At 45.5% G+C, this 24917-nt stretch overlaps 1 protein-coding gene across 40 annotated transcripts in view; it reads right to left on the minus strand.

Annotated features, from left to right (window-relative positions):
• The window catches only part of IFT122 (intraflagellar transport 122), a 97009-nt gene that overhangs the window by 33035 nt on the left and 39057 nt on the right, over positions 1-24917 (minus strand). For 26 of the 40 annotated variants that reach the window (XR_013414225.1, XR_013414224.1, XM_077993573.1 and 23 more), the window contains 9 exons: positions 23247-23313; positions 22100-22246; positions 17837-17912; positions 10140-10331; positions 9845-9983; positions 8414-8616; positions 6707-6844; positions 4932-5096; positions 2630-2827 (listed from right to left, as the gene is read on the minus strand). Coding sequence is in view for 35 of the 40 variants with exons in the window: in XM_077993563.1 (XP_077849689.1) it covers positions 2630-2827; positions 4932-5096; positions 6707-6844; positions 8414-8616; positions 9845-9983; positions 10140-10331; positions 17837-17912; positions 22100-22246; positions 23247-23313 (1325 nt within the window). In the remaining 5 variants the exon portion in view is untranslated. Of the gene's footprint in view, positions 1-2629; positions 2828-4931; positions 5097-6706; positions 6845-8413; positions 8617-9844; positions 9984-10139; positions 10332-17836; positions 17913-20184; positions 20362-22099; positions 22247-23246; positions 23314-24917 lie in introns of all 40 variants that reach the window. The other 14 variants (XR_013414223.1, XR_001442874.3, XR_013414222.1 and 11 more) reach the window with 1 other exon arrangement.

A 24917-nucleotide genomic window follows, 5' to 3' on the forward strand; every position in this document is an offset into this window, starting at 1 on the left:
TGCTTGAGATGGCAGAGTCAGGACTGAAAGCCGGTGCTCCTTCCCCGAACCGCAACCAACTGCTTGCCACACTGACTGCCCTGTGAGTGGGACAGGCACTCAGACAGGCATATCACTGCTGAGCATATGATGGATGGCTAACACTTGGACTTACTTGGGAGGCATAATTTGAGTGGAGTTTTAAAAATAGACTCACTGAACAAATACTCTCTGAGCTATACTTTATCTTGCTGTTGCATTCCAAACATGAAGTCACCACCGCCTTGAGAAGCCCTCCTAGGGCTCGTTGTCCTACTTGGCAGCCCTGACAAACCAGTTCTTACACAAGACAATGTAAATTTCGAAAGGAAACCAAAAATTCCAAGACTGGGTCTGATGCTTTCTCCCTCCTCTCTGGGCCAAAACCACAGGATGGCTGGAGGCAGAGGCGACAGATGAACAGCCTCTGTCTTGAGAATGTGTTTCCTAACCCTTGGCAGTCCTGACCTGCTGCATCAGCAGGATGGCCTTGGTGCAGTCAGCAAGACTTTGCTGCTGAATCTTAAAGTCCTGGCAGAGGAAGCCCCAGGCCGCCCCTCTGGCTCCTCTTGGCCAGCCACAGTCAGGGAGCAGCAAACTGCATTTATTTTTGAGGTCAGGATGCCAATCTTGGGAGAAAACTTTTAATAAGCAGAGTTGGTTTGGTGCAATTGAGGGAGAGCAAGTTCCTGGTGGATGTGGTACATAGATTTGTAATGGGGCAGACAAGGATGACGAGGACACAGTCCAGGAGAAACTGTTTGTGCCCCTCGTCCTGCTGCCACTTCCACCCACCTCGTTCCCTTCTTCCTCTTGTTTTCTCGTCTTTTTCTTCAGATCTGAATTCCACTAACATTTCTTGAATAGCTGCTCTGTGTCAGGCCTGGATGATGGGCATTTCCCCAGTAAGTCTTGCAGTCATGAGTTTTGAGGGGATCATCAGCTTAGAAGAAGTGGGCTCTAGCCTGAAGCAGAGTTGTGTGGGGAAAACACAGACTGACAGAGCCTAGCGGAAGGGAAACCTGGAAATTTCCCTAAAAGTCTTTCAAAGGTACACATGCTTGAACCCAGAAATTTCATTTCTAGGAATTCACGCCAAGGCGCCAAGTTGGGACAGATGCAAGGACTTAGCTAGAAAGATGTCTGCTATTTATAATACAAAAAAGCTGTAAGCAGCAAACGTGCAGTACGACTGGTAAAAAAAAAAAAGCTATGGAACATCCACAAGACACGATAAAATGCAGCTATAAATACAAGGCAGGTGGGGCCTAGGCAGGAGGGAGGGGTGCTGGCTGTAAAAAGCACAACACCAGGCACCTTGTGATGGTGGCAGTGTTCAGTGCCATGACTGTGGTGGGAGGTTACACATGCCAACATGGGTGGGAAGATCACCCTAGAGCTTTGCACACTGTTACCATTGGGAGGAACTGTGCAAAGGGTATAAGGGATCTCTGTATTATTTCCTACAACTTACGTGAGTCTACAATTACCCTAAATTTTGCCATGCAGGGTAAGAACATTTAATGACACAGAATCATGCTTCAGGAGATTGCTGAGTGAAAATGCCAGATGACTAGTTTATAGCCAGCACTTTGTAGACAGTGATAGGGCTGCCATAACCGAATGTGAGGTGAAATGAGAAGATGGCCATAAAGGAAGGGATGAGAAGTCTTGTTTACAGGCCAGGCTCAGGGAATACAGTAAATCTGAGGTTCCATCTATAGGTAGCAATACATATACACATAAAAGTCACAAAAAGTATTTGCAGTGTGATTCCACTTTCGTTTAAAAATGTTCTTATAAAATCACATGCTCCTAATTGTATATTATGCATACATTATATATACACATAGAAAAGCTCTAAGCAGATGTATTTCAACATGTGTAAGAGTGATTCTGTCCTCAGGATGGGATGATGAAGGCTAAAGTTTCTCACTGGTGTATGTCTCTGTTTTATGGCAATCCTACATTGAGCACTATCTGTGTGGGGTGCAGAAGGCGGAGGGGAGACCATCCTGCATTCGGGAGGTCAATCTCAGCCATCTGTCTGTGGTTCTGCCCTTCCCCATTCTGTGGCTCCTCCCTTCAGTGCCCCATTTCTATTCTGGCCTCCTCCTGGTTCAGGGGGCTTGTGCAGAGTCCCATGCTCCCTTATTGGCTCACAGACCTCAGCCCACACCCCCACCCACTCATTCTCTCTCTCCCCATCTCTCTCGCACACACATCACCACCATCACACACATACTCACACACACACACACACACACACCCTGCCAGACTCCTAGCTTTGTTGCTCGCTCCATTTGGCTCCACGCTGGGCTCTCCGCAAAACACACACTGTTGGTAACACTGCATACCCCTCCCATCCCTACATAAAGGGGACCAGGAAGAAACTGAGGCTCAGGGAGGTTAATCTGTTTGCCCCCAGTCACACAGGTTGCAAGGAGTGGAGACAGGGCAGCAGGTTCCAGGCCCAGACTGCCTCCCATGACATCACAGCTGCCATTCTTCTCTCCTTGCTACTGTCTCCCCAAAGCACCAGCAAGGGGCCTGGCTTCCCTGATCTTGTCCGCCTTGCCAGCGCTGACAGTGGACAGGTGCCCCCAGTTACCTGCGGCACCTCCACAGCAGAAATGGAGAAGACATGGAGGCAGAAGATCTTGGAGCCATTGTAGCCGACCACAAAGCCCTGCAGCTTCTGCCGGTGCACAGGGAAGGTGCTGGCTTTGATGTTGAGGTAGCCTCCTCCCGAGAAGCAGAGCATGTCCTCACACTGAGTGTTCCAGGCCACACTGTTGGCGTTTGGTTCCTGGGGGACAGGGACGGTGGGGATCCTGTGAGAACCACCCTGGGCTTGGGCAGTGCTCGCACATTTCAGCCCAATACCCTCTTAAAGACTGAATCCCACTAAATTGCTTACAGTGGGATGAAGGGAAAAGGAGGAAAAGGGACCACAAAGAAATGAACAGAGGCAAGCCCCTCCATGCACCTGCATGTTGTTGGAATTTTTGAGTAAGCAAGCATTACTTTTGAAAAAAAAAATTATTCTCCTGAAATATGCTCATACCCTTCTGCCTAGGATCTTTTATAATGACTAAATCTTTTTTTTTTTTTTTTTTTTTTTTTTTTTTTTTTTTGAGACGGAGTCTCGCTCTGTCGCCCAGCCCAGGCTGGAGTGCAGTGGCGCGATCTCCGCTCACTGCAAGCTCCGCCTCCCGGGTTCACGCCATTCTCCTGCCTCAGCCTCCCGAGTAGCTGGGACTACAGGCGCCCACAACCGCGCCCGGCTAATTTTTTGTATTTTTAGTAGAGACGGGGTTTCACCGTGGTCTCGATCTCCTGACCTTGTGATCCGCCCGCCTCGGCCTCCCAAAGTGCTGGGATTACAGGCGTGAGCCACCGCGCCCGGCCTATAATGACTAAATCTTTTATAATGAGCATGGATTGTTTTTTATAATGAGAAAAAAATCAATATAGCTGTTTTATGTTTAGAGGGTGGGGCAGTGGAGAAGAGGAAAAGCCAGCAGGCAATGTCACAGCTGGGACTGCTGATGTCTCCTGGCAGGGCTGAGAATCACCTCCCCTAGCCTGCTACAGAACCAGAAGTGGGGACAGTGGAGCACACACCCTTCCATACTTGTATGGTTCTACGCTCAGACACAAGATTCACATTTGGGGCCAGCTACGCCCCCTATAGGTGGGAGGTGAGGCTGGGGAGAAGGGAGGTAACATTTCAGGCCCCATTTTGTGCCCAACACTGAGCTAGGCACTGTGGTATCCCCTATTCCTATAGCAATTCTGTGAGGGGCAATTACTAATTTCATTTTAGAGAAAAGTAATCAAGGCTCAGAGAGGCTCACTAACTTAAGATCACACAGTAAGGGATCCAGGCAGGACCCAAGCCCAGGTCAGCCTGAAGGCTGTGCCCTCTCTTGCCCCCAAACCATTCTACTCTCTTCGGGACATGAGTGAGTTGAGACTGACAGGGAGTCACCCCTGGGCTAGAGGTGGCCAGGTAACCCCTTCTCACTGACAGAGGCTGCTCCCCACTTCAGGACCCTCCCCCTATCAATTCTGCTGCTGAGAACAAGGAGGAGCCTGGTAAGGGGACTCAATATGCCCATAACATGAGGAAACCCTGCAGTGGCCGAGGAAACCAGTCAGGAAGGGCTCCAGCTTTGGGGGGAACTTCATTCCGGGAAACCAGTCCTGACCACCTACAAAGACCTAAAGAGACAAAGAATGGCACGAGCCCAGCGAAAAGCAGGCAGGCCCTGGGCACAGAGCTACTGGGCTATCTTCTCTGGTGACACTTCCTCAGGCCACAGGGCTGGATGACTCCACTAAACAATGCCTAGGCCCCCAAAGATCCAAGCACTTCGCATTCTACCGGCTCTTCTAGCATTCTTGTGAATTAAGCAGAAGGCAAGGCTTGCCCATCCCCTTCCCCCTATCAGATGACAAAACTGATCCTGTTTCCTTCCCGTGCGATAGGTGCGCATAGACACAGGCAGGCCTGCACAGGTAAGACGCAGACTTCTGCAAAGGAAGTGCATCCATCGCCCCATTCACTGAACGCCGACAACACGCTCCCCTCAGAGTCATCGCTCCATTTCCTGTTCATGGTAAACGCGTAAGAAAGGCTCTGCTTGCTCAGAGCCTTTGGTTTCCATTGGCAAGGAAACCAAAGTTAAAGAGGCTGGTCCAGGCCCTGCAGCTTGTGCCTGTGTGGGAGGAGCAGGTTGTGGCCCAGGGCCTCTGGGACTCTGCACCTGTGCTTGGCCCCTGCTCCTCACTGCTCCTCCCAGAGACCTGCCAGGGCCAGAGCTGGAGAGCCTCCTGCAGGGGCTGGGAAGCTAGAGGAGGGTCTCTAATCAAAGGATGATGTCCCTGGGCCCCCTCGGGGACATCACCTGAAAAAGCAGCTCCTTGGTATCGATGTCATACACCAGGCAAGTGTCGTTTTCATCTACCACGGCCAGCTTCTTACGGGAGGCACTCATGTCCAAGCAGCGCACGGCTGTGGCCTGCTTCAGCAGGATGATAGCAAAGAGATTGTCCACGAAGATCTTCAGGATCTGGCAACGTTTCAGTGAAAACAGTGTCAGTCACCATGGCAACAAGATCCTGGCCCACTGCCAGGCCGCTAGAATCCCATGTGCTCTGTAAGAACAACTCCCACCACCTTCACCAGAAGTTCTGTGCAGAGAAAAGGACTCCTCAAAAGAAAGAGCGGGGTGGTGGGCGCGTTGGCTTATCCTCAGCAGGCCAGAAGCGAGGTTCATCAGAGGCTGCAGACATAATGACAGCCCCGAGACAGGCCGAGCTCACTTCAGTGTCTGTTCGGACCGGGGATTTGTTGATGACATTACCCAAATGGCAGCGTTAGGAGAGGCCACCTAGCAGAGATCTGAGTCACGAACTAACACAGGAAAAGGCTACTATGAACACTGACAAGACATGTGGTAGAGAATTATAATAATGATGATGACAGCCATCATCTACTGATATCCCTGGTTTAAAAAAAATTTTTTTTAGAGATAAGGTGTTGCTATGTTGCCCAGACTGACTGCAGTGGCTATTCACAGTCTTAATCATATCACACTGCAGCCTTAAACTCCTGGGCTCAAAGTGATCCTCCTGCCTCAGCCTCCTGAGTAGCTGGGACAACAGGTACCCACCACCATGCCTGCTTTAATACCCCTGGTGTTTTTTGTTTGTTTTTTGTTTTTTAACACTGGCTTTAACTTCCAACCTTGATGATATCTGGTTTTGACAGTCCTATGAAATATGTGGTATTATCCTCATGTAAAATCAGCCTCACAGAAGTAAAGTGACCTGCCCAGGATGACAAAGCCAGTGAGTAGCTAAGTAAGAACATGACCTCAGGTTCACCTGACCCCAAAGTCCATCCTCCCACGGGAAGTGAGAGCTGCCTGAGAAAGAAGCGGCCGTTCCTCCCCTTGGCATTGCTGCTTGACTTCACTCACTGCTCTCACGCCCCGTGACTTCCGTCCCCAGCAAAGACCTGACAAGCCTCAGCCATAAGCCATCTGCTGCACAGCTTGGCTGTCAGGCTAATGCAGTTACATTGTCACTTTCAAAGTTCCATGTAGCAGCCCACTTAGAACTTTTCTTATGCTGAGTAAAGAACACACATGTACACACACACACACACACAGAGAAATCTGTTTAACTTTGTGTAACCTGGATATCCCACATCTAACTGGCCAAAGGGCTCATTTTTCTTACGACATCTATCAGTACCCTGAGGACCCAGCATTCTCTAGGACACATGCTGGAATACACTGCCTTAATCCACTCGCTGCCCTAATCGGGAGCTGACCTAGGTAACAATCTCTGCCTCCCTCTAGAAATCCACAGAAGCAGCATCTCTAACAAATCTCCCACCTTCTGGTGACCTTAAGCCACTAATCCACTTTACATGTAGCCAAAGGTTATAGCTCAACTCTGCCAAAACATGGGCCTGCTATGAGTGTGACGGCCACAGCACCTTTGGCCTGAGGCTGTCCTCAAAACCTGAACTCAGGGCTGCCCCACAATTCAACCATGGAGGAGAGAAGCCCTTTTCCTGCCCTGAGAACCCAGCTCAGAGTCATTGCTAGACGGGTCACCCACGTGTGCATGTAGATTATCAGCCTGAGAGGAGACATGCGGGAGTGCTCACCTGTCCATTCTTCAGCCCCACTAACAGGCCTTCCCTTCCAGGAGGGCCGCCGATCACCTTGATGTAACGAATGAGAGACTCCATCTGCCACTCCCGCTCCTTCACTCCGCTGAAGGACAGGCACTGCAGCCGTTTCTCCTAAGAAGCAAACCCAGATCTCATGGAAATTCAACAGAATAAGTGCTCCCAGCCCTCCCCAAGGAGGTCTTCCTGCCCCTAAAGTGTGAAAATACCTACACATTCAGTATCTATCTATCTAACCCAGTGTAGACCCCATAATTGGCATCGTTAATCCAAGACTCCGTGCAAGGCTTCCCCACAGAGCCCAATTCAGCCTCAGACTTTCAATGCAAACCTCCATCCAGGCAGCCTAGGCCAGAGGCAGCACTCAAAAGTACACATACTTGCCAGTACACATACTTGCCACACGTATCCTGTAATTTGTGGCAACCCTAAACCGCTTGAAGTTCTAGACTTTGATTATTGATTGATTGATTGATTGATTTTTGAGACAGAGTCTCACTGTCACCCAGACTAGAGTGCAGTGGCGCTATCATAGCTCACTGCAGCCTCCAATTCCTGGCTCAAGCAATCCTCTTGCCTCAGCCTCCCAAGTAGCTGGGACTACAGGCAAGTACCATCACACCCAGCTAATTAAATAATTTTTTTTTTGTAGAGATGGGGTCTCAGTTTGTTTTCTAGACTTCTTTCAAACTACTAGCCTCAAGCGATCATCCTGCCTTGGCCTCCCAAAGTGCTGGGATTTACAGGCGTGAGCCACTGCACGCAGCCCAGTTCCAGACTTTGAGAGATTTTAATAGTATTTTACACTACAGTGATTCCTAAAGAATTATTCTCTTTCATCACCTCCAATAGAGCTATGTAAAACTAAATCCACCTCTACTTCCAAGATGCTGGACTAGCCTTCTCTCAAAGTCTTTCCAAACTTCTCTTGGCATTGACTTAGACACTCTCTAGGAATCTTGAGAAATTTTTTTCTATGAAAAAAAAAAAATCTTTCAGGAATTAAAATTTCCTTGACAATTACTGAGTTGATACAAATTTTATGTGTATATGCTTATCCATAAAAACTATCTTCATTTTGTATAACACCAATTTATGTTTTAAGTCATTAAAATATATCTAATCCCAGTATGACAAAATGTTCTGCAATAGAAAAAGGTATTCTTGGCTAGACACAGTGGCTCACACCTATAATCCCAGTACTTTGGGAGGCTGGACAGGTCTTAAACTCCTGGGTTCAAGCATTCCTCCTGCCTTAGCCTCCCAAAGTACAGCCTCGCATCTCTACTAAAAATAAAAGATTAGTTGAGTGTGGTGGCACGTGCCAGCTACTCAGGAGGAGGACTGCTTGAGCTTGGGAGGTCAAAGCTGCAGTGAGCCAGAATTGTGCCACTGCATTCCAGCCTGGGCAACAGAGCGAGACCATGTCTGTCTCAAGAAAAATATTTTTAAAAAAATAATAAAATAAAACAAAAAGCATTCTTCAGTTTATGGCTCATGACTTGCTAATAGAGTCTGGTTCATCCAGATGCCAGGAAAATGAAAGCCAATAAGCACCACTTAGTCTGATGGAAACAGACTTGTTTTCTAGTGACCAGTTTTAAAACCATGAGATGGGCACCCTATCATTGCAGGGAGCACAAATGGAATTCAGCCCAACCCCTCCAACACGCTGCTGCCCACCTGGCACAGGATGATGTGATTGGCACACACCACCAGGAGGTTGCACTCAAACTTCTTGATAATCTTCTCCTTTACCCGGTAATGCATGTCTGATGAGTCCTCTGAATACAACTCATAGATGAGGATTTTCTCTGGCAGTTGGATAGCCAATCGATTTCTGTAGATGGCAATCTTCTTGACAAGCTCTTTGCATTTAATCCGAACTGTCAAAGAAAAAAATATCTAGTTCTAGCAAGAGATTGTTAAGTAAGGTGGAAGGGAGAGAAATTAAAAGCCATCATTTACTTAACGCTACTGGCAATTAAAGTGAGATACTCTCATTGAAAAATCTTTAGAGTATCTAATATACACAATCAACTCTGCTGAGCACTGGGATCCAAAGTCCTATAGGATCCAATCTTCACGGTCCAAGGCTGACAACTGAGTATGGAAATGAACTACTCACTGTTACCATCACTTGCTGGATACAAATATAAACTCCTCTCCACAGCACTAGTGGCCCCTGGTGATCGGAAGCCTGCTTAAGTAACTGACCTCACCTCTGGCCGCTCCCTGCCCACCTCCTTGACAAACAGGAAAGACACGTTAATTTCTGGTACACACCAGGCTCTACACTCCCACTACAGACCAGGTGGAGAAAATGTCCCTGACGGGGACACTGTGGAGCTGTCCAAGAGGCTTTGCCCCAGCTACCACAGCCAGAATCTTCAAAAACATATGGTCCTCCAGGGGGACCAAAGGACACTCATCTGAATCTACAAAAGAACCCCCCACCTGGATCCCTTGCAAAGGCACCCAGCAGTGCACTAAGGCCAGCACATGCAGATATGAATACACCTGGAGTAAGTGGATTCTGAGCCTATTTAACCAGCACAGCTACTTAAGTGGACAGAGGGAGAGACTGTGGTCTTAGGGCTTGGAATGACTATGCTAGGCCTGGAACCCTGATCTTCTGACTAAGCCTGTGCCAATCCAATTCCGCTGCTCATCTCTGGCAGAAGGACCCAGCAGGAGGCAAGTGGAGACTGGGCTGAGGGAGAAGCACCCCTGAGTGACTCTGACCAGAAAGGATAAAGGTCCACAAAGACCCATGTAGGTCAACCACCTGGCTCCAATCTGTCATAAATCATCCTCCCTCACTCAGGAAATTCACGTACTCCTTGAAATTATGTGCAAAATTCTGAGTTGGTACATTTTTCAGAGAGGGTTTATTGCTTTCATGAGATCCTCAAGGAGATTGGCATCCCTAGTTCCCCCACCAAAAAAAAAAAAAAAAAAAAAAAACCAAAACCCCAAGACACAGACCCAGTGGCTAACATGTTTTCAAAAGGCCAAGGAGAAACCTTTCCTGTCATTTCAAGTGCCCTGTCAGTAGCCCTTTCCACCTGCTTCCACCTGTCCCTCTTCCCAAGGTCTAGACCTGCTTCTCACCTTTCTGCTCAGTAATCAGGTGCTGCACAATGACGTCAGTCATGCTATCCCTGTAGGCATAGCGGTCCTTGTAGAGCCCATGGACTGTGCTGAAAATAAGCTGGTAGAAGGAAATGGTGCCGTCCTGGCAGCCGACCACCTGCAGGGTGACAGAACTGTCAATTCCCAGCTCTCTGGAGACAGTCTGCACTCCCATTTGTCAGACACAAACCCCAGTGATATGTCTCTCGACATATGGCGGCTGCTCAGTGCCTCTTCAAGCCATGGCCCCACAGAACAAACTTCCTCTTCTTACCACATAGTTGGAATCCGGTTTCACTTGACACGTCCACACCCAGGAGTTCTGCTCCCCAACAGTCCCAAGCCGCACTCCATCCTTGGTGAAAAGAGATACTTGCTTGTCTGAACCCCCCAGCAAAATGTACTCCCCTTTAGTAAAGTAGCTGATGCAGCAGGGGTCAAAGTTCAGTGCCCGATCCTTCCCAATCTGAGGAAAAAGAACACACACCAAGGGAAAAACCATTTCCGAATCCATAACCATTGCAATACAATTAAGGGCTTTTCTCGCCAACTTTAGAGGGAGTTGGGAAGACAGGGATAGCTGGCCAGCCTTTTCTCCCGTGTCATCCCATGGTGAACACGGGCCTCTCTGCCTCTGCATCTCCCTACTCCCCCACCACACAGCCCAATCCTTAGCTCCTAGAGTCAGTGGCACCTCCCCTAGTCCCACCCAAGTGCTCCAGGAGTGCAGGTGTGTCAGGGCTCCTCAGCCAAGATGGAGACTGTGGGTGGTTTTGCTCCCAAAGGCCCCCCTCCCTCTGCAAATACAGTTCTTCATACAGTTCAGTGGGTTCCCTCAGCTTCTTTTCTCTGCCTTTTTTAAAAAAGTATTTTATAAAGCTGAGTTTATTCAGTTTAAAGACTGTCCTGGTCGGGCGTGGTGGCTCAAGCCTGTAATCCCAGCACTTTGGGAGGCCGAGACGGGCGGATCACAAGGTCAGGAGATGGACACCATGCTGGCTAACACGGTGAAACCCCGTCTCTACTAAAAAATATAAAACACTAGCCGGGCGAGGTGGCGGGCGCCTGTAGTCCCAGCTACTTGGGAGGCTGAGGTAGGAGAATGGCGTAAACCCGGGAGGTGGAGCTTGCGGTGACCTGAGATCTGGCCACTGCACTCCAGCCTGGGCGACAGAGCGAGATTTCATCTCAAAAAAAAAATAAAGATTGTCCTTTTATTCTGCAACTACACCCATACTACTTCTCTTTATTTTTTAATTCTTATTTATTTCAAGATAGGGTCTCACTCTGTCACCCAGGCTGGAGTGCAGTGGTGCAATTACGGCTCACTGTAGCCTTGAATTCCTGGACTCAAGTGATCTTCTTGCTTCAGCCTCCTAAGTAGCCAGGACCACAGGTGAGTGCCACCATGCCTAGCAAAATTTTTTTTTTTTTTTTGAAACAGGGTCTGACTCTGTTGCCCAGGCTGGAGTGCAGCGGCGCAATCTTGGCTCACTGAAACCTCCACCTCCCACCTTCAAGTGATCCTCCTACCTCAGCCTCCCAAGTAGCTGGGACTACAGGTGTGCACCACCACGCCTGGCTAATTTTTGTATTTTTTGCAGAGACGGTGTTTCTCCTTGTTGTCCAGGCTAGTCTCAAACTCCTGAGCTCAGATGATCCACCCACCTTGGCCTCCCAAAGTGCTGGGATTACAGGAGTGAGTCACAGCTCCTGGCCTAAATTTTTTTCTTTTTAAACTCTACGTTGAACCCTTTTAGGAACTGCTACACTTTTCAAAGTGAATGCACCATTTTATATTTGCATTAGCAGCGTATGAGGATTCCAATTTCTCCATTTTAGTGAGTGTGAATTATCTCATTGTGGTTTCAATTTGCATTTTCCTGATAGCTAATGATATGGAGCATCATTTCATGTGCTTATTGGCCACAAAGAAATGTCTCACTCTATGGCTTAGGCTGGAATGCACTCATATGATCATAACCCAAGGCAACCTTGAACTTCTGGGCTCAATTCCTCTGCCTCAGCCCCCTGCCACACCTAGGAGCTGAGACTAGAGGCATATACCACCACACCCAGCTAATTAAAACTATATTTTTTTAGAGATGGGGTCCCACTATGTTACCCAAGTTAGTTCTGAACTCCTGTTCTCAAGTGATCTTCCTGTCTCTGCCTCTCAAAGCACTGGGATTACATGCATGAACCACCATGCCCAGCCCTGTCTTTATAGTTCTTTATATATTCCAGATACAAGTCCCTTATCAGATATATGAGTTGTAAAACTTCTCACATTCTGTGGCTTGTCTTTTCACTTTCTCAATGGTGTTTTCTCAGCTTCTAGGATGAAAGTCACTCCCAAACTCAGCCCCCAAGGTCATTCTCTCAGCCAAAATGAACTTGTAAGTTTCCTAAGCAGGCAATGCTTTTTCAGGTTTCCACATCCTCACAGGTGCTGTACTCCACACCATCCCTAGACCCAGCCAGGAGTGCTCTTTCCCTCACTTTGTCTGCCAGGTGTCATCTCCTCCAGGAACATCTCCAATCCCCATCCCCTCATCCCACCACAGCACCTGTGCTCGCCTATCCCATTGCACTTCTTTCATTGCCTGTAGATACAGGGTTAATCAGGTCTGCCCCGCTAAAGCACAAGTTCCTTATTACCACTGGAGTTTTTTGCTGCCCCAATGGTGTCTTTTGTGAATAAAAAGACTGTTTGTGATTAACATTATTAAACTAATATTCAATTTATAAAAGAAATAACTTTAGGGAACTGATTTCTCCTTAAGTTTTTAAGTTCAATTTACAAATATTTTCCTATTTATAAATCTAGTTAAAGTGAACAGCCAATTGACTGACTGTTTAAGGAATTTAATTTTGAACAGATTATAAAATCCCTTAAATATCCAGTCCCATTTAAAACTTAGTTAAATTAATTCCCTTATACCAATTTAAACTGCAATTATAAGTTTAATACATTCAAATTTCCTTTCCTTTTTAGGAATTTCAAATGCCTAGCAACCAAAACTTTCCCTAGCACTTATCTGATGCTAGAAAACCTAATAAGAAAACTAAAAATTCTTATGAATCATGACATGGAAGGCTAGCAGCTTCTGCAAGTGGCTCAGTAGTTCCTATCGGAACATCCTCCCACAAGTATAAACAATAAACTCTGGACCAACCATAAACAACAACCATTTCAGGGCAACCAAAAGCAGGCAGGAACTGAAGACACATGCACATCTGGAAGAAGAGAACAAGCACTAGGTGAACTTCTCATTTTTTTTAAGGGTTCTTGCTGGAGGGTAGCCCTCTTCAGCATCATGCTGGGTGAATATAGAATTTGGGAGGACCACAGCACCCAGAAAGTGAGGTGGGAAATTCCAGAAAAGAGATGCAAAGTAAGAGCTTAAATTCTGCACATAAACTCCGCTGAATATCTGGAAACTCTTGAACTACAAACTGTGATGAGATGGCCAAGCAGCCTAGCTACAGCTAAAGAACCGCACAGAGATGTCAGCTGCTGACACCACTGAAAACATGCAGTTTTGATATTGAGCCCAGCAAAGTAAACTGCCTGCTTAAACGTATATACACACAAACATACACAATAATCTTCAGAGGAACATGATGGAAATGAGTCTCTATGACGTATCACTCACTATATTGAGTACAATTCAAAATTCCCCAAAGCAGAAAATGTGAACCATATTCAATGGAGACTGAACCATGACGACCCAGATGTTAGAAATAGCAGATGAGAATTTTGTTTGCTTTTTGGGCACAGGTCTTGCTCTGTCACCCAGGCTGGAGTGCAGTGGTAAGAGTTCACTGCAGCCTTGAACTCCTCAGCTTGGAAATACTCCTGCCTCAGCCTCCTGAGGTGCTAGGACAATAGGTGCCTGCCACCTCGCCTGGCTAATTTGTTTGTTTGTTTTTAGGGATGAAGTCTCTCTATGTAGCCCAGGCTAGTCTTGAACCATGATCCTGGCCTCAAGTAATCCTCCCTCCTCAGCCTCCAAAAGTACTGGGATTACAGGCACGAGCCACCATGCCCAGCTGCAGATGAGAATTTTAAAACAGCTATTGGCAGGGCGCGGTGGCTCAAGCCTGTAATCCCAGCACTTTGGGAGGCCGAGACGGGTGGATCACAAGGTCAGGAGATCGAGACCATCCTGGCTAACCTGGTGAAACCCCGTCTCTACTAAAAAATAAAAAAAACAAAAAAAACTAGCCGGGCAAGGTGGCGGGCGCCTGTAGTCCCAGCTACTCGGGAGGCTGAGGCAGGAGAATGGCGTGAACCCAGGAGGCGGAGCTTGCAGTGAGCTGAGATCCGGCCACTGCACTCCAGCCTGGGCGACACAGCAAGACTCTGTCTAAAAAAAAACAAAACAAAAAAAAAAAAAACAGCTATTATAACTATGGTTAAGACGATAAAGAAAAATATGCTTGTAATGAATGAAAAGGAAAAAAGAACCAAATGGAAATTCTAGAACAGAAAAATGCAATAATAACTGAAACAAATATGCACTGAAAGAGCTTAAGAGAAATGTCAGAAGTTGCAGAAGAGTCAATGAAATTTAATACTGAACAACAGAAATCCTCCAATCTGAAGATCGGAGGGAAAAGAAGGGATTTAAAAAAATAATAACAGAGCCTCAATGACTTGGAGAACAATAACAAAAGGTCTAATGTAAGTGTAATTAGAGTCCCAGAGGAAAGGAAAGAATGGAGAAGAAGAAATATTTCAAGAAATCATGGCCAAAATGTTTCCACATTTGGTGAAAGACATAAAGATATCAATGTGTACATTCAAAAAGCTCAGTGAACACCAAGCAGAAAAACACAACAAATTGCTTAAGCATTCCAATATTGCTTAGGAACCTTAAATAATATACACTTTAAATATAATTCTTATATCTTTCCACTTAAAATCAGAAGTAGGCCAGATATGGTGGCTCACACCTGTATTCCCAGGAATTTGGGAAGCCAAGGCAGAAGAATCACTTGAGCCCAGGAGTTTGAGACCAGCCTGGACAACATAGAAGACCCTATCTCTAAAAAAAAATTTTTTTTTTTAATTAGCAGGGTGTGGTGAAATGTGCCTATAGTCCCAGTCACTTGGAAGGCTGAGGTAGGAGGATTCCTTGAGCCCAGGGGGATCAAGGCTGTAGTGAGCCATGATCATACCACTGCATTCCAGCCTGGGTAATAGGGTGGGAGCTTTTCTCAAAAAATAAATAAATAAAATCAGACATATAAAATTACTCAATACAACTTTTAAATGGTCATTGCAAGACTAATCTGATAGATATTCTAATATGGATTCTGGCACCAGTATGCCTGGGTTTCACCAGGGTGGACCACAGACTAAATGTGTGCCTTTGGGCAAATTATTGAGCCTCTCTGTGCTTCAATTTTCTTGCATGTAATATGGTGATGATAACAGTATTTACCTCATAGGGTTGTTACAAGAATTAAGAGAGTTAATCCTTGTAAAGAGTTTATATAATGCCTGGAATTCAATAAATGTTAGCTATTATTATTATTAAGTCGATCCTCTTAAGTATTACTAACACTTCAAATGACAAAAATACACAAATTATACCTCAGGCTAACACAAAAGTATGGGTTTGATTTACTTCATCATCCTACATTTAATTCTAATCTTCCCAGATTGGGAAGGGAAGACACTTATCCACCAAGAAAACAATTTTACTGTCCCAAACAAGTTGGGATTACCATCTCAGCCATCTCAGCAGGTTAAGGTTGCTTATCATGCAGAAACTTTGGGCCACAACACGAGCTCTGGGGCGGCATAGATGCAAGATATTTCCTGTGGCCCTCCGCCATGTTGAGCTCTTTTCTACTGTGGCCACAGCAACAAGACCCCATTCCCTCCCACTGCAGTGCGGTCATTTGTTCCCAAGAGTCTTCAGTACCCACATCCAGTGCCTCGTACACAGTAGGTGTGCCTATAAATATCTGTTGAATGATGACGTACACACATTAAGCGGATGAATAGAGAGGGCCAGGGAAACTAGATGATAGTTAATTAAAATGAGAGTTTTAGGAAATCAACCATGGCAAACTGAGAAAACACTTCATTATCTGCTCCCTTTATCTTTTCTTTACTTGAATACAAAAGAAATGACCAATGGTAAGGCAGGGGTAGAAGAAATGGCCCAAAAGCTGGGCTACACACATCTAAAACTCTTCCGTCTTGCATGACATATTTTGAGGAATAAGGATGCTATGAAATTAAAGGCTTCACTGCACAGGTTGCATTTCTCACTTGCTTGGCTATGGTATGAACCCTGTATCCAGCACCTTTACTCTAATTCTTGGCGTTTCCTGCCTACTAATAAGTCATCCTACTACCATGCTCTCTATATTTTAATCCACCCTCCACGGAAACAAGTTATTCTTCTGAAGCAAGAATCTGTGATGCTACTTCCTGCCATCTATGGCTCCTGAATACTTACAATATATGATGTTTGAACTTCTTATTCTCACTACTCAGGTCCTTTATAATCACATCCTCGGCCAGGTGTGGTGGCAGCTCACGCCTATAATCCCAGCACTTTGGGAGGCTAAGGCAGGCAGATCACCTGAGGTCAGGAGTTTGAGACCAGCCTCACCAACATGGAGAAACCCCATCTCTACCAAAAATACAAAATTAGCCAGGCGTGGTTGCACATGCCTGTAATCCCAGCTACTCAGGAGGCTGAGGCAGGAGAATCGCTTGAACCCGGGAGGCAGAGGTTGCAGTGAACCGAGATTGCACCATTACACACCAGCCTGGGCGACAGAGCGAGACTCTATCTCAAAACAAACAAACAAAAAATCATAGGCTGGGCGTAGTGGCTCACACCTGTAATCCCAGCACTTTGGGAGGCCAAGGCGGAGGGATCACGAGGTCAAGAGATGGAGACCATCCTGGCTAACACAGTGAAAACCCGTCTCTACTAAAAATACAAAAACAAACAAAAAAAAAATTAGCCGGGCGTGGTGGTGGGCACCTATAGTCCCAGCAACTCAGGAGGCTGAGGCAGGAGAATAGTGTGAACCTGGGAGTTGGAGCTTGCAGTGAGCCAAGATGGCGCCACTGCACTCCAGCCTGGGCCACAGAGTGAGACTGCAAAAAAAAAAAAGAAAAATCATGTCCCCATGTTTCTCTTAAGCTCTGTCTTCAGGTCACAAAATCTGAGATGCAGTCACCCTGTACAACTCATCATTCTCTGAAATGTCATATATTTTCATTCCTTCCTGCCTTGATACATGCTATTTTTTTTCTGCCTGAAACACCATTCCCAATATCCTCAGCCTAACTCAAAGATAGCCTGCTCAAAGATAACTTCTAACAAGACTTCCCATCTCTACCAAGTAGTGATGTTACCCTCTTTTGTATCCCTAAAAGCCATCTATATAGCTTTCTATTATGTCACACACCGCATCACACAGGGGCTCTTTGCTATCAAGTGTGTCTCCGCCAGCCTGTGAGCTCTTGCAGGTAGAGACTATCACTTTCCCGGCTCTATGTCAGCAGCTCCTCTGTGAAAGGGCTGTCCTAAGTGGGTACTCATAAACGTTAGTTGAATGAATGAAAGCAAATAGAGAAAAGTAAGGTCAAAACTAAGAGCTAGATTTTAAAGTCAAACCAATCTGGGTTTAACTCCTAGGCTCCACCATTTACTAGCCGTATGAAATCTTGGACATATAATTTCACTGCTCTGAGCTCTGGTTTACTCATTCCTAAAAAGTTGATAAGGAAAGTAGTACCCACTTCATTGGGTTTTATAAGAATAAAATAGGATAAAACATGCAAAGCAGTGAGCACAGTACCTGGTATCACAGCAAACACTCAATAAGCAGGAACTAACAATGATAATGTATAATGAATAGTAACAGAATCTCAGAAAATGAAAATATAACAGGCATGACTGCAATTGGATTTGCAATTGGATTACATACCTGTTTTCCACTCAGTTGGTAGAAGGAAATTTTCTGTCCCCAGTCAGCCACAGCCAGGATGTCATTACGTTCCTCTCTAATCAACAGAAGATAAAAGACGTTATGAAGGGCCACAGCCTGCTGATGAGTATAGCTCTAACGGCTTAAACAACAGGAACAAGAGAGCCCTGGCCTCAGGTTGCCAAATGTTGTACAGCTTTACTGAGGCCAAAAGTTGTAATTTGGCCCAACCCATCCATCAGTCTTATGGGATGAAGCAGAGGTGAGGTTTAGCCTTCCTGGGATCTGCTGTTTCACTGAGTCCTCTGCTATGAGCTTATGGTGCTGGGGACACTGCTACAGCTGAAGAATATAAACCTCTCATTTCAGAGCTTACTGGGGAGCAACACTAAGACAGACAAGGCTCCAATATTGAGACTGCTTTTCTCTTACATACTGGAAAATGTGGGGAGATGGCAGAGAAACATCTCTTTCAATACAAACGCATTTTTTAATAGAAGGAAAACTTGCTTGCTCTTCCTGAAGAAAGAAAATTAACATCTAAAAATAAGTTCTCCTGCAGGTGGGGGTCCTTGCACAAGTGAAATGGTTTCTGACTGACTCTAATTTTCAAAAAAGAGCAATGGGCTCTCTGAAAACATGCAACTTGTCTTTGAAACTGATAACCTATGGGGATCAGTACCATGGGGCTGGGACTGTAGGACCAGCACATAGGAGAAACTCCCTTGCCTGAGGCTAAGGAGCAAGCTACCTGGGAATCTAGTTCAAGAGAAAAGTGGCAGCACGTGGTGGCTCACGCTTGTAATCCCAGCACTTTGGGAGGTTGAAGCGGGTGGATCACCCGAGGTCAGGAGTTCGAGACCAGCCTGGCCAACATGGGGAAACCCTATCTTTACTGAAAATACAAAATTAGTCGGGTGTGGTGTCACGTGCCTGTAATCCCAGCTACTCCAGAGGCTAAGGCACAAGAATCACTTAGAACCCGGGAGGCAGAGGTTGCAGTGAGCCGAGATCGTGCCACTGCACTCCAGCCTAGGTGACAGGGCCAGACTGACTCAAAAAAAAAAGAAAAAAACCAAAAGCATTCCTAGCCTTTGAGGCTGGGTCTTAATCCACCTAATGTTGCCTCTTTGTTTATTAATTCCAGCTTTTCTGATCCCAGTGTCTTGTGGTCACCTGGTAGCACCACTGGATATGTAGGCAGACAAGCTAAGGCCTTGTTTGTAAAACCCAGTCAAGAGTGGCAAATGTCATAGGCACTAACTCAAAACTAAGGGAAAAGAGACAAAGGCCAAGAGGGACGTTAATGAGGGAGCCTGCAGATGATCTTTGTGTGAACTGGCACTGAAGTCCAAAGTACAAACAATCCAGGAGCCCAGCCCACCAGTGAGCCCTCTTGGGGAGGCCACATATGGCTCTGGGCTGGGCTCAGTCCCTGTGAGGTGGATTAGTGATTTTCAACCCCCTTTTTCCTCCTAGGGCAGTAGGATTCTTTACGAAACAAAAACTCATGTTGAAACAATCAAAAGCACTGAAATGGGGACCCAAAGCCATACCTTCCTCCTTTACCGTCCCCACTTCCTAGCCCCCATGACCTCAGGGTGGGATTCTTCCAAGGAAACTCAGGTACCATGGAAAACAGTTCAGAAAGTCCCAAGCTAGTGCCCAACTGTGATATCCTGGCTACCCCAGCTTTCCCCACTCTGGCCTGCCCATGTTTTCCCTACAGGCAATCTCGACTGAAGAGAAGAAAGAATGACTGGACAGCCAGGATTTGAGTGTGAGGACTGTGGCTAAGGTAAGGGCTTCCTCACTGACATGCATCCTAGAAAATGCAAGGTAAGGTAAGGGATAGTGTGGGAACAGGCTAAGAAACGTGTTCAGTAATAGAGGAAGTGTCGAATGATGGGGCATCCACAAAAGGGCACACGCTTCAGCAATTAAAAATCATGTTCTTTGAAGGATTTATAATGTTACTGGAAAGGGGTCACACTATAATGTTAAGTGAAAAAAAGCAGAATATAACTTAATTATATGAACACACTAAAAGACTGAGGAGAAATACACTAGATTGCTAACAGTGATTTCCTCAGGTGATGGGGTTTTATCAGAAAAGCTGAACTTTCTCCTTTAGTCTTTTCAGTATTTCCTATAGTTTCTCACAGGATCACTTTATAACCCACACACAATTTTTAAGGGTGTGTCTCCTTTTTTTGAAGGAGCTTTCACCCACAGTTCCCCCCAGTCCCTGTACTCCCTTGGCCAAGGAGCTTAACATCTGTCCTGGCAAGTCTGTGTGGGGCCTGGGCCCTTACCAGGAGGGTTCCCACTCATTGGGACACACTCACAAGTTGTCGTCCCTGGGACTGTCGTCTTCTTCCTCTGGTTCTTCCTCCTCTGCCTCACTACCCTGACTACTGTACACTGCTGACTTCAGAGTGGAAGGGATTTCCTGAAAATATCTGTTGACAATGACATCCTCGGCATCCTCATTCTCTCTGTTCATCCAGAAACTCTCCCATCGGCTGTAGACAGTAAGTAGTTGTTCAAAATTACATTGCCTAGAACTACACTAAAACTATAATTTAAAATCCTGTCAAGGAGCCCCTGGGGGCCGGGTGCGGTGACTCAATGCCTGTAATTCCAGCACTTCGGGAGACCGAGGCAAGTGAATCACCTGAGATCAGGAGTTCAAGACCAGCCTGATCAACATGGTGAAACCCTGTCTCTACCAAAAATACAAAAAATTAGACAGGTATGGTGGCATGTGCCTGTGATCCCAGCTACTCAGGAGGCTGAGGCAAAAGGATTGCTTGAACCTGGGAGGCGGAGGTTGCAGTGAGCCAAGATCACACCACTGCACTCCAGCCTGGGTGACAGAGTGAGACCCTGTCTCAGAAAAAAAAAAAAAAAAAGATAATAAAAATAAAAAATAAAAGGAGCCCCTGAACCCTACCTGGAGGAAGACAGCCACCAGTTATATAGGACATCCTGCTTCTCATGAATTAAAAATGGTAGCCTAGAGCCACAAAGTCCTCTGCAGCCACAAATCAAACAGCAGGAACTCTGGGGTGGGCTAATGGCCTTTGATAGCATTACACATGCATGGTACAGCATGGGCCAGACAAAATTATTCAGGAAGAAGCATAATAACCTTCCAAACAACCTTCTAAATCAAGTAGGCAACCATCTGTAAAGTGACATTGAGCTGGTAAACAAGTAGGACCTTTAATTTACCTTCAGAGGACTCCATAAAGGATACTGATGGTTTAATAGTATCATAGGATATATAAAGAGCATATAGGGTCAGGTGCAATGGCTCACACCTGTAATCCCAGCACTTTGGGAGACTGAGGTGTGTGGACAACCTGAGGTCAGGAGTTCAAGACCAGCCTGGCCAACATGGTGAAACCCATCTCTACTAAAAATACAAAAAATTAGCCAGGTGTGGTGGCGGGCACCTGTAATCCCAGCTACTCAGGAGGCTGAGACAGGAGAGTTGCATGAACCCAGGAGGTGGAGACTGCAGTGAGCTGAGATTGCACCATTGCACTCCAGCCTGGGCAACAGAGTGAGACTCCATCTCAAAAAAAAAAAAAAAAAAAAAAAAAAAGCATATAATTAGTTTACTGTCAAAGTCACATGGACATAGAAAGGAAAGTGTGTACAAAATTTTGAAGGTAGGTGCCAACTGCTCGTGTATCTCTAGGCTTTAGGGATGTCTGCAGACTTAATTTTGACTTTCTGGCAAAGGCAACAAAAAGGCTCATGAAAAAGCTATTTATTAACAGGTGGGCACATATTCTGCCCAAACTTGGAGGGAAGAACTAAAAAAGGAAAGGCAAAAATGAAGCCACAGCACAGAGCTCCACCACTGATTCATAAGGAAACGGTCCTCCTGCATCACTCACACACCACACACACACCATACTCATGTACATGTGCACATACACATATGTGTGCATGCACATGTGTGCACACATGCCACACACACACTTTGGCCTGGCCTAAATAGCTCATCTGCTTTGCTAAAATCTCCAGGATGCATTCCAAAACTGAACTTTTCAGCAGGCTCTTAAAAAATTCCATACATTCTTAGGTAGCAGGACCGTTAAAAAAAAAAATCCATACAAATGGAGCAGGTTCTAAAACAGACTATTCAAGTGAGGTGAGAAGCCTTTGAATCTAGGGAGACCTCAGGAAGGCAGAAAGCCCTTCTTCATGATGGTGTTTGTTCTAGAAGGAGGACAATTTAAAGAGTACCTTGAAGGGTTCCAGCAGATGGACCATATTGGCGAAAGGGAGCCCCCTGGCCGCTCGATCTTCACTTTCTCCTCGCCATTTTTGTTCCGTATGCTGATGATCCCATTGAACATCCCCAGCGCCAGGTACTGACCATCATTTGTCCAGCTGTGCACACAACCAACAAAAGGCATGGGGATAGAGGAAGCATCCCACAGAAGGTAAAACTAGTGAGGATGATGCCTTGGTTTGAAATAAAAGTCTGATGAGGCAGCAACAGCTGGGATGGATATGGTTTCATTATTGCCAGTCCTGACATAAAGTCAGAGGATCAAACTTAAAATGCTATTTAGTTCTGTAATCAACAGTGAGAAGTGAAGGCACTATTTGGTACCTTTTTCTGAGCTCCCCCAGCCCTGTGTACACACCTCTATGACAGCCCTTACCTTGTGCCTACATCTCTGGGCCAGCCACCACTTCTCACTCTCCATCTCAATCCCCTCCCACTTAAAGAGCACCTTAAGAACAGACTTAGTGTCTTCCAATCCCTAGGACAGTGCTTGCTTTGTAGAAGGTGCTCAGATGCTGAACGGAAGGGATATACTCCTAGAAGCTGAACAGCTACCATTTAGAGTGTCTGCTGTACACCAGGTGCTGTCCTGTATGCTTTACACTCATAAGTTTGCGTACATTTCACGACAATCCCGTCAAGTCAGTATTTTTATCCCTATTTGTCAGATGAGGAATATAAAGCTCCAGCTCAGAAAGATTTAATAACTTTCTTGAGGTCACATGGCCTGTCAATGACAGATTCTGGATTCTAATCCAGGTCTAGCATCAAAGTGTGGGAGGGAAAGCTTTCTTCCCCACAGATGCTGCCTGGACAATGACAGCCTCACATTTTCTACAAGCCTCCACTCAGTATAGCTGGGTGTTGAGGCTTGTTGCTAGGTAACTGCATGAAGGCAACTTGTAGTTCTCTTTTGCTTCATGATCAAAGGCATAGGTCTTTCCCATTGAGGAGACCAAAAAAGAAGAAAAAAGGAAATACAGGGGCCTAAACCAACTACTTAACACAAGACCTTCTCCGCTGCATGAAATAATTGGATTTTGAAAGTCTGTGTGGAAGATGAAGGAACATAAATCTTATTGTCAGAGCTGCACTTACCTGCAGCAGATGATCTTGCTGCTTGATTTGTGTTTGGAGACAGACTTCTGTTCAGGAGACCACAACCCTTCAATGCATAATAATATAAAAGAAGATGGATTGGTTGGAATACTACCCAGCAATAAAAAGGAACAAATAATTGAAACATACAACAACTTAGATGGATCTCCAGGACTTTATGCTGAATGAAAAAACACAATCTCAAAAGGTCATATACTTACTGTATGATTCTATTTCTATAACATTCTTGAATGACAACATTATAGAAATGGAGAACGGATTTGTGGTTACCAGGGTTTGGAAATAACTGGAGGTAAGGTGAGTAGATATGACAGTAAGTGGTAACTTCATGGTGATGGCTTAGCTCTGTGTTGCACTGGTGGTAATCTACACATGTGATAAAACAACAGAACTATATAATATACACACTTTGTGCCAGTCTCAGTTTCCTAGTCTTGATATTGTATAATAGTTACATAAGATGGATCCACTAGGGGAAACTGGATGAAAAGTACGTAGACTTCTTGATAGCATCTTTGTAACTTACTATGAATCTATAATTCTTTCAGAAGAAAAATAAGATAGATTGGTAAAGTGCCAGCCAACTTTTCAGGGATCTGACTCTCAAAGAAATGACAATTTCACTGTTCATAACTCTGACATTGCAACCAGAATATAACCTAGCATTTAAAATAACAATGCTGCTTTCTGAAAATCTAGTTTTCTTTCATAGGTCTCAATCACAACACATAGACCTTATCTGAGCTGTGCCTCTTCCATGGCATACTGGTCACCTAAGGCTTGCTCCTCCCTGTCCCAGATGCCCTGGCTCAGTGCCTCATAGCAACAAGTATATGTCTAGATAACATAAGCAAATTATTCTATTTGCCAAGTTGCGAAGTACAATCAAGAAGGTAACTCCAGGGCACAAATATATAGCCAAGTGCAACATCAAACAAGTTATTTTTTGCCTTTTCCCTGGTCCAAAACGCTTCTCCAAACATTCTGACTTGTGCACGTTATCTGTGTTCCACTAAGCCTGCCTGGAGCTCCCAGCTGGAGGAACCTCCTTCTTCTTGGGCCTCCTTCAGCAGTGCTTAGCAGGGCAGGCTTTCTATGTAATCACCTGGTCTAAGGTCCAAGCCCTGGTTCCTCTACCTACTAGCTAAGGGACCTTTACCTCTTTTTCATCAGTAGGGTGGGAATAATACCTGACACCTCAGGGGCTGTCATAAAGCTCAAATAAAAATTCATTTCTAATCCTCAGAACAGTGCCTAGCACACTGCAAGCATTCAACTTTAATACTGTATTTTTTAAAATCCCACCTTCCCCTAAGACCATAAGTTCCTTGAGGGTAGGGATTCTATTTTGTCTTTTTAATCTTCCAGTATAAGCATACAGACCAGTGCTTCACATGAAGAAAATGCTATAAAATACGTTAAACAAATGATAGGCCTTTCTCCATGTATTTATACAATTGGCTTTCAATTCCATTCTCTCTTTTGAACCTCAGAACCAGAACCGTATCAGTGAGACAGTGAGTAGCATGCTCCTTTTAGATAAGGGAACTGAAACACTGAGAGGGATTAGGCCTCTGACTCCTCATCTAGTGACTCCATTGTATCCACTAGCAAGGAACACAGACTGATAGAGCTGAAAACAGAATTAAC

Source organism: Macaca mulatta, chromosome 2, assembly GCF_049350105.2.
Source record: "Macaca mulatta isolate MMU2019108-1 chromosome 2, T2T-MMU8v2.0, whole genome shotgun sequence".
Lineage (NCBI taxonomy): Eukaryota > Metazoa > Chordata > Mammalia > Primates > Cercopithecidae > Macaca > Macaca mulatta.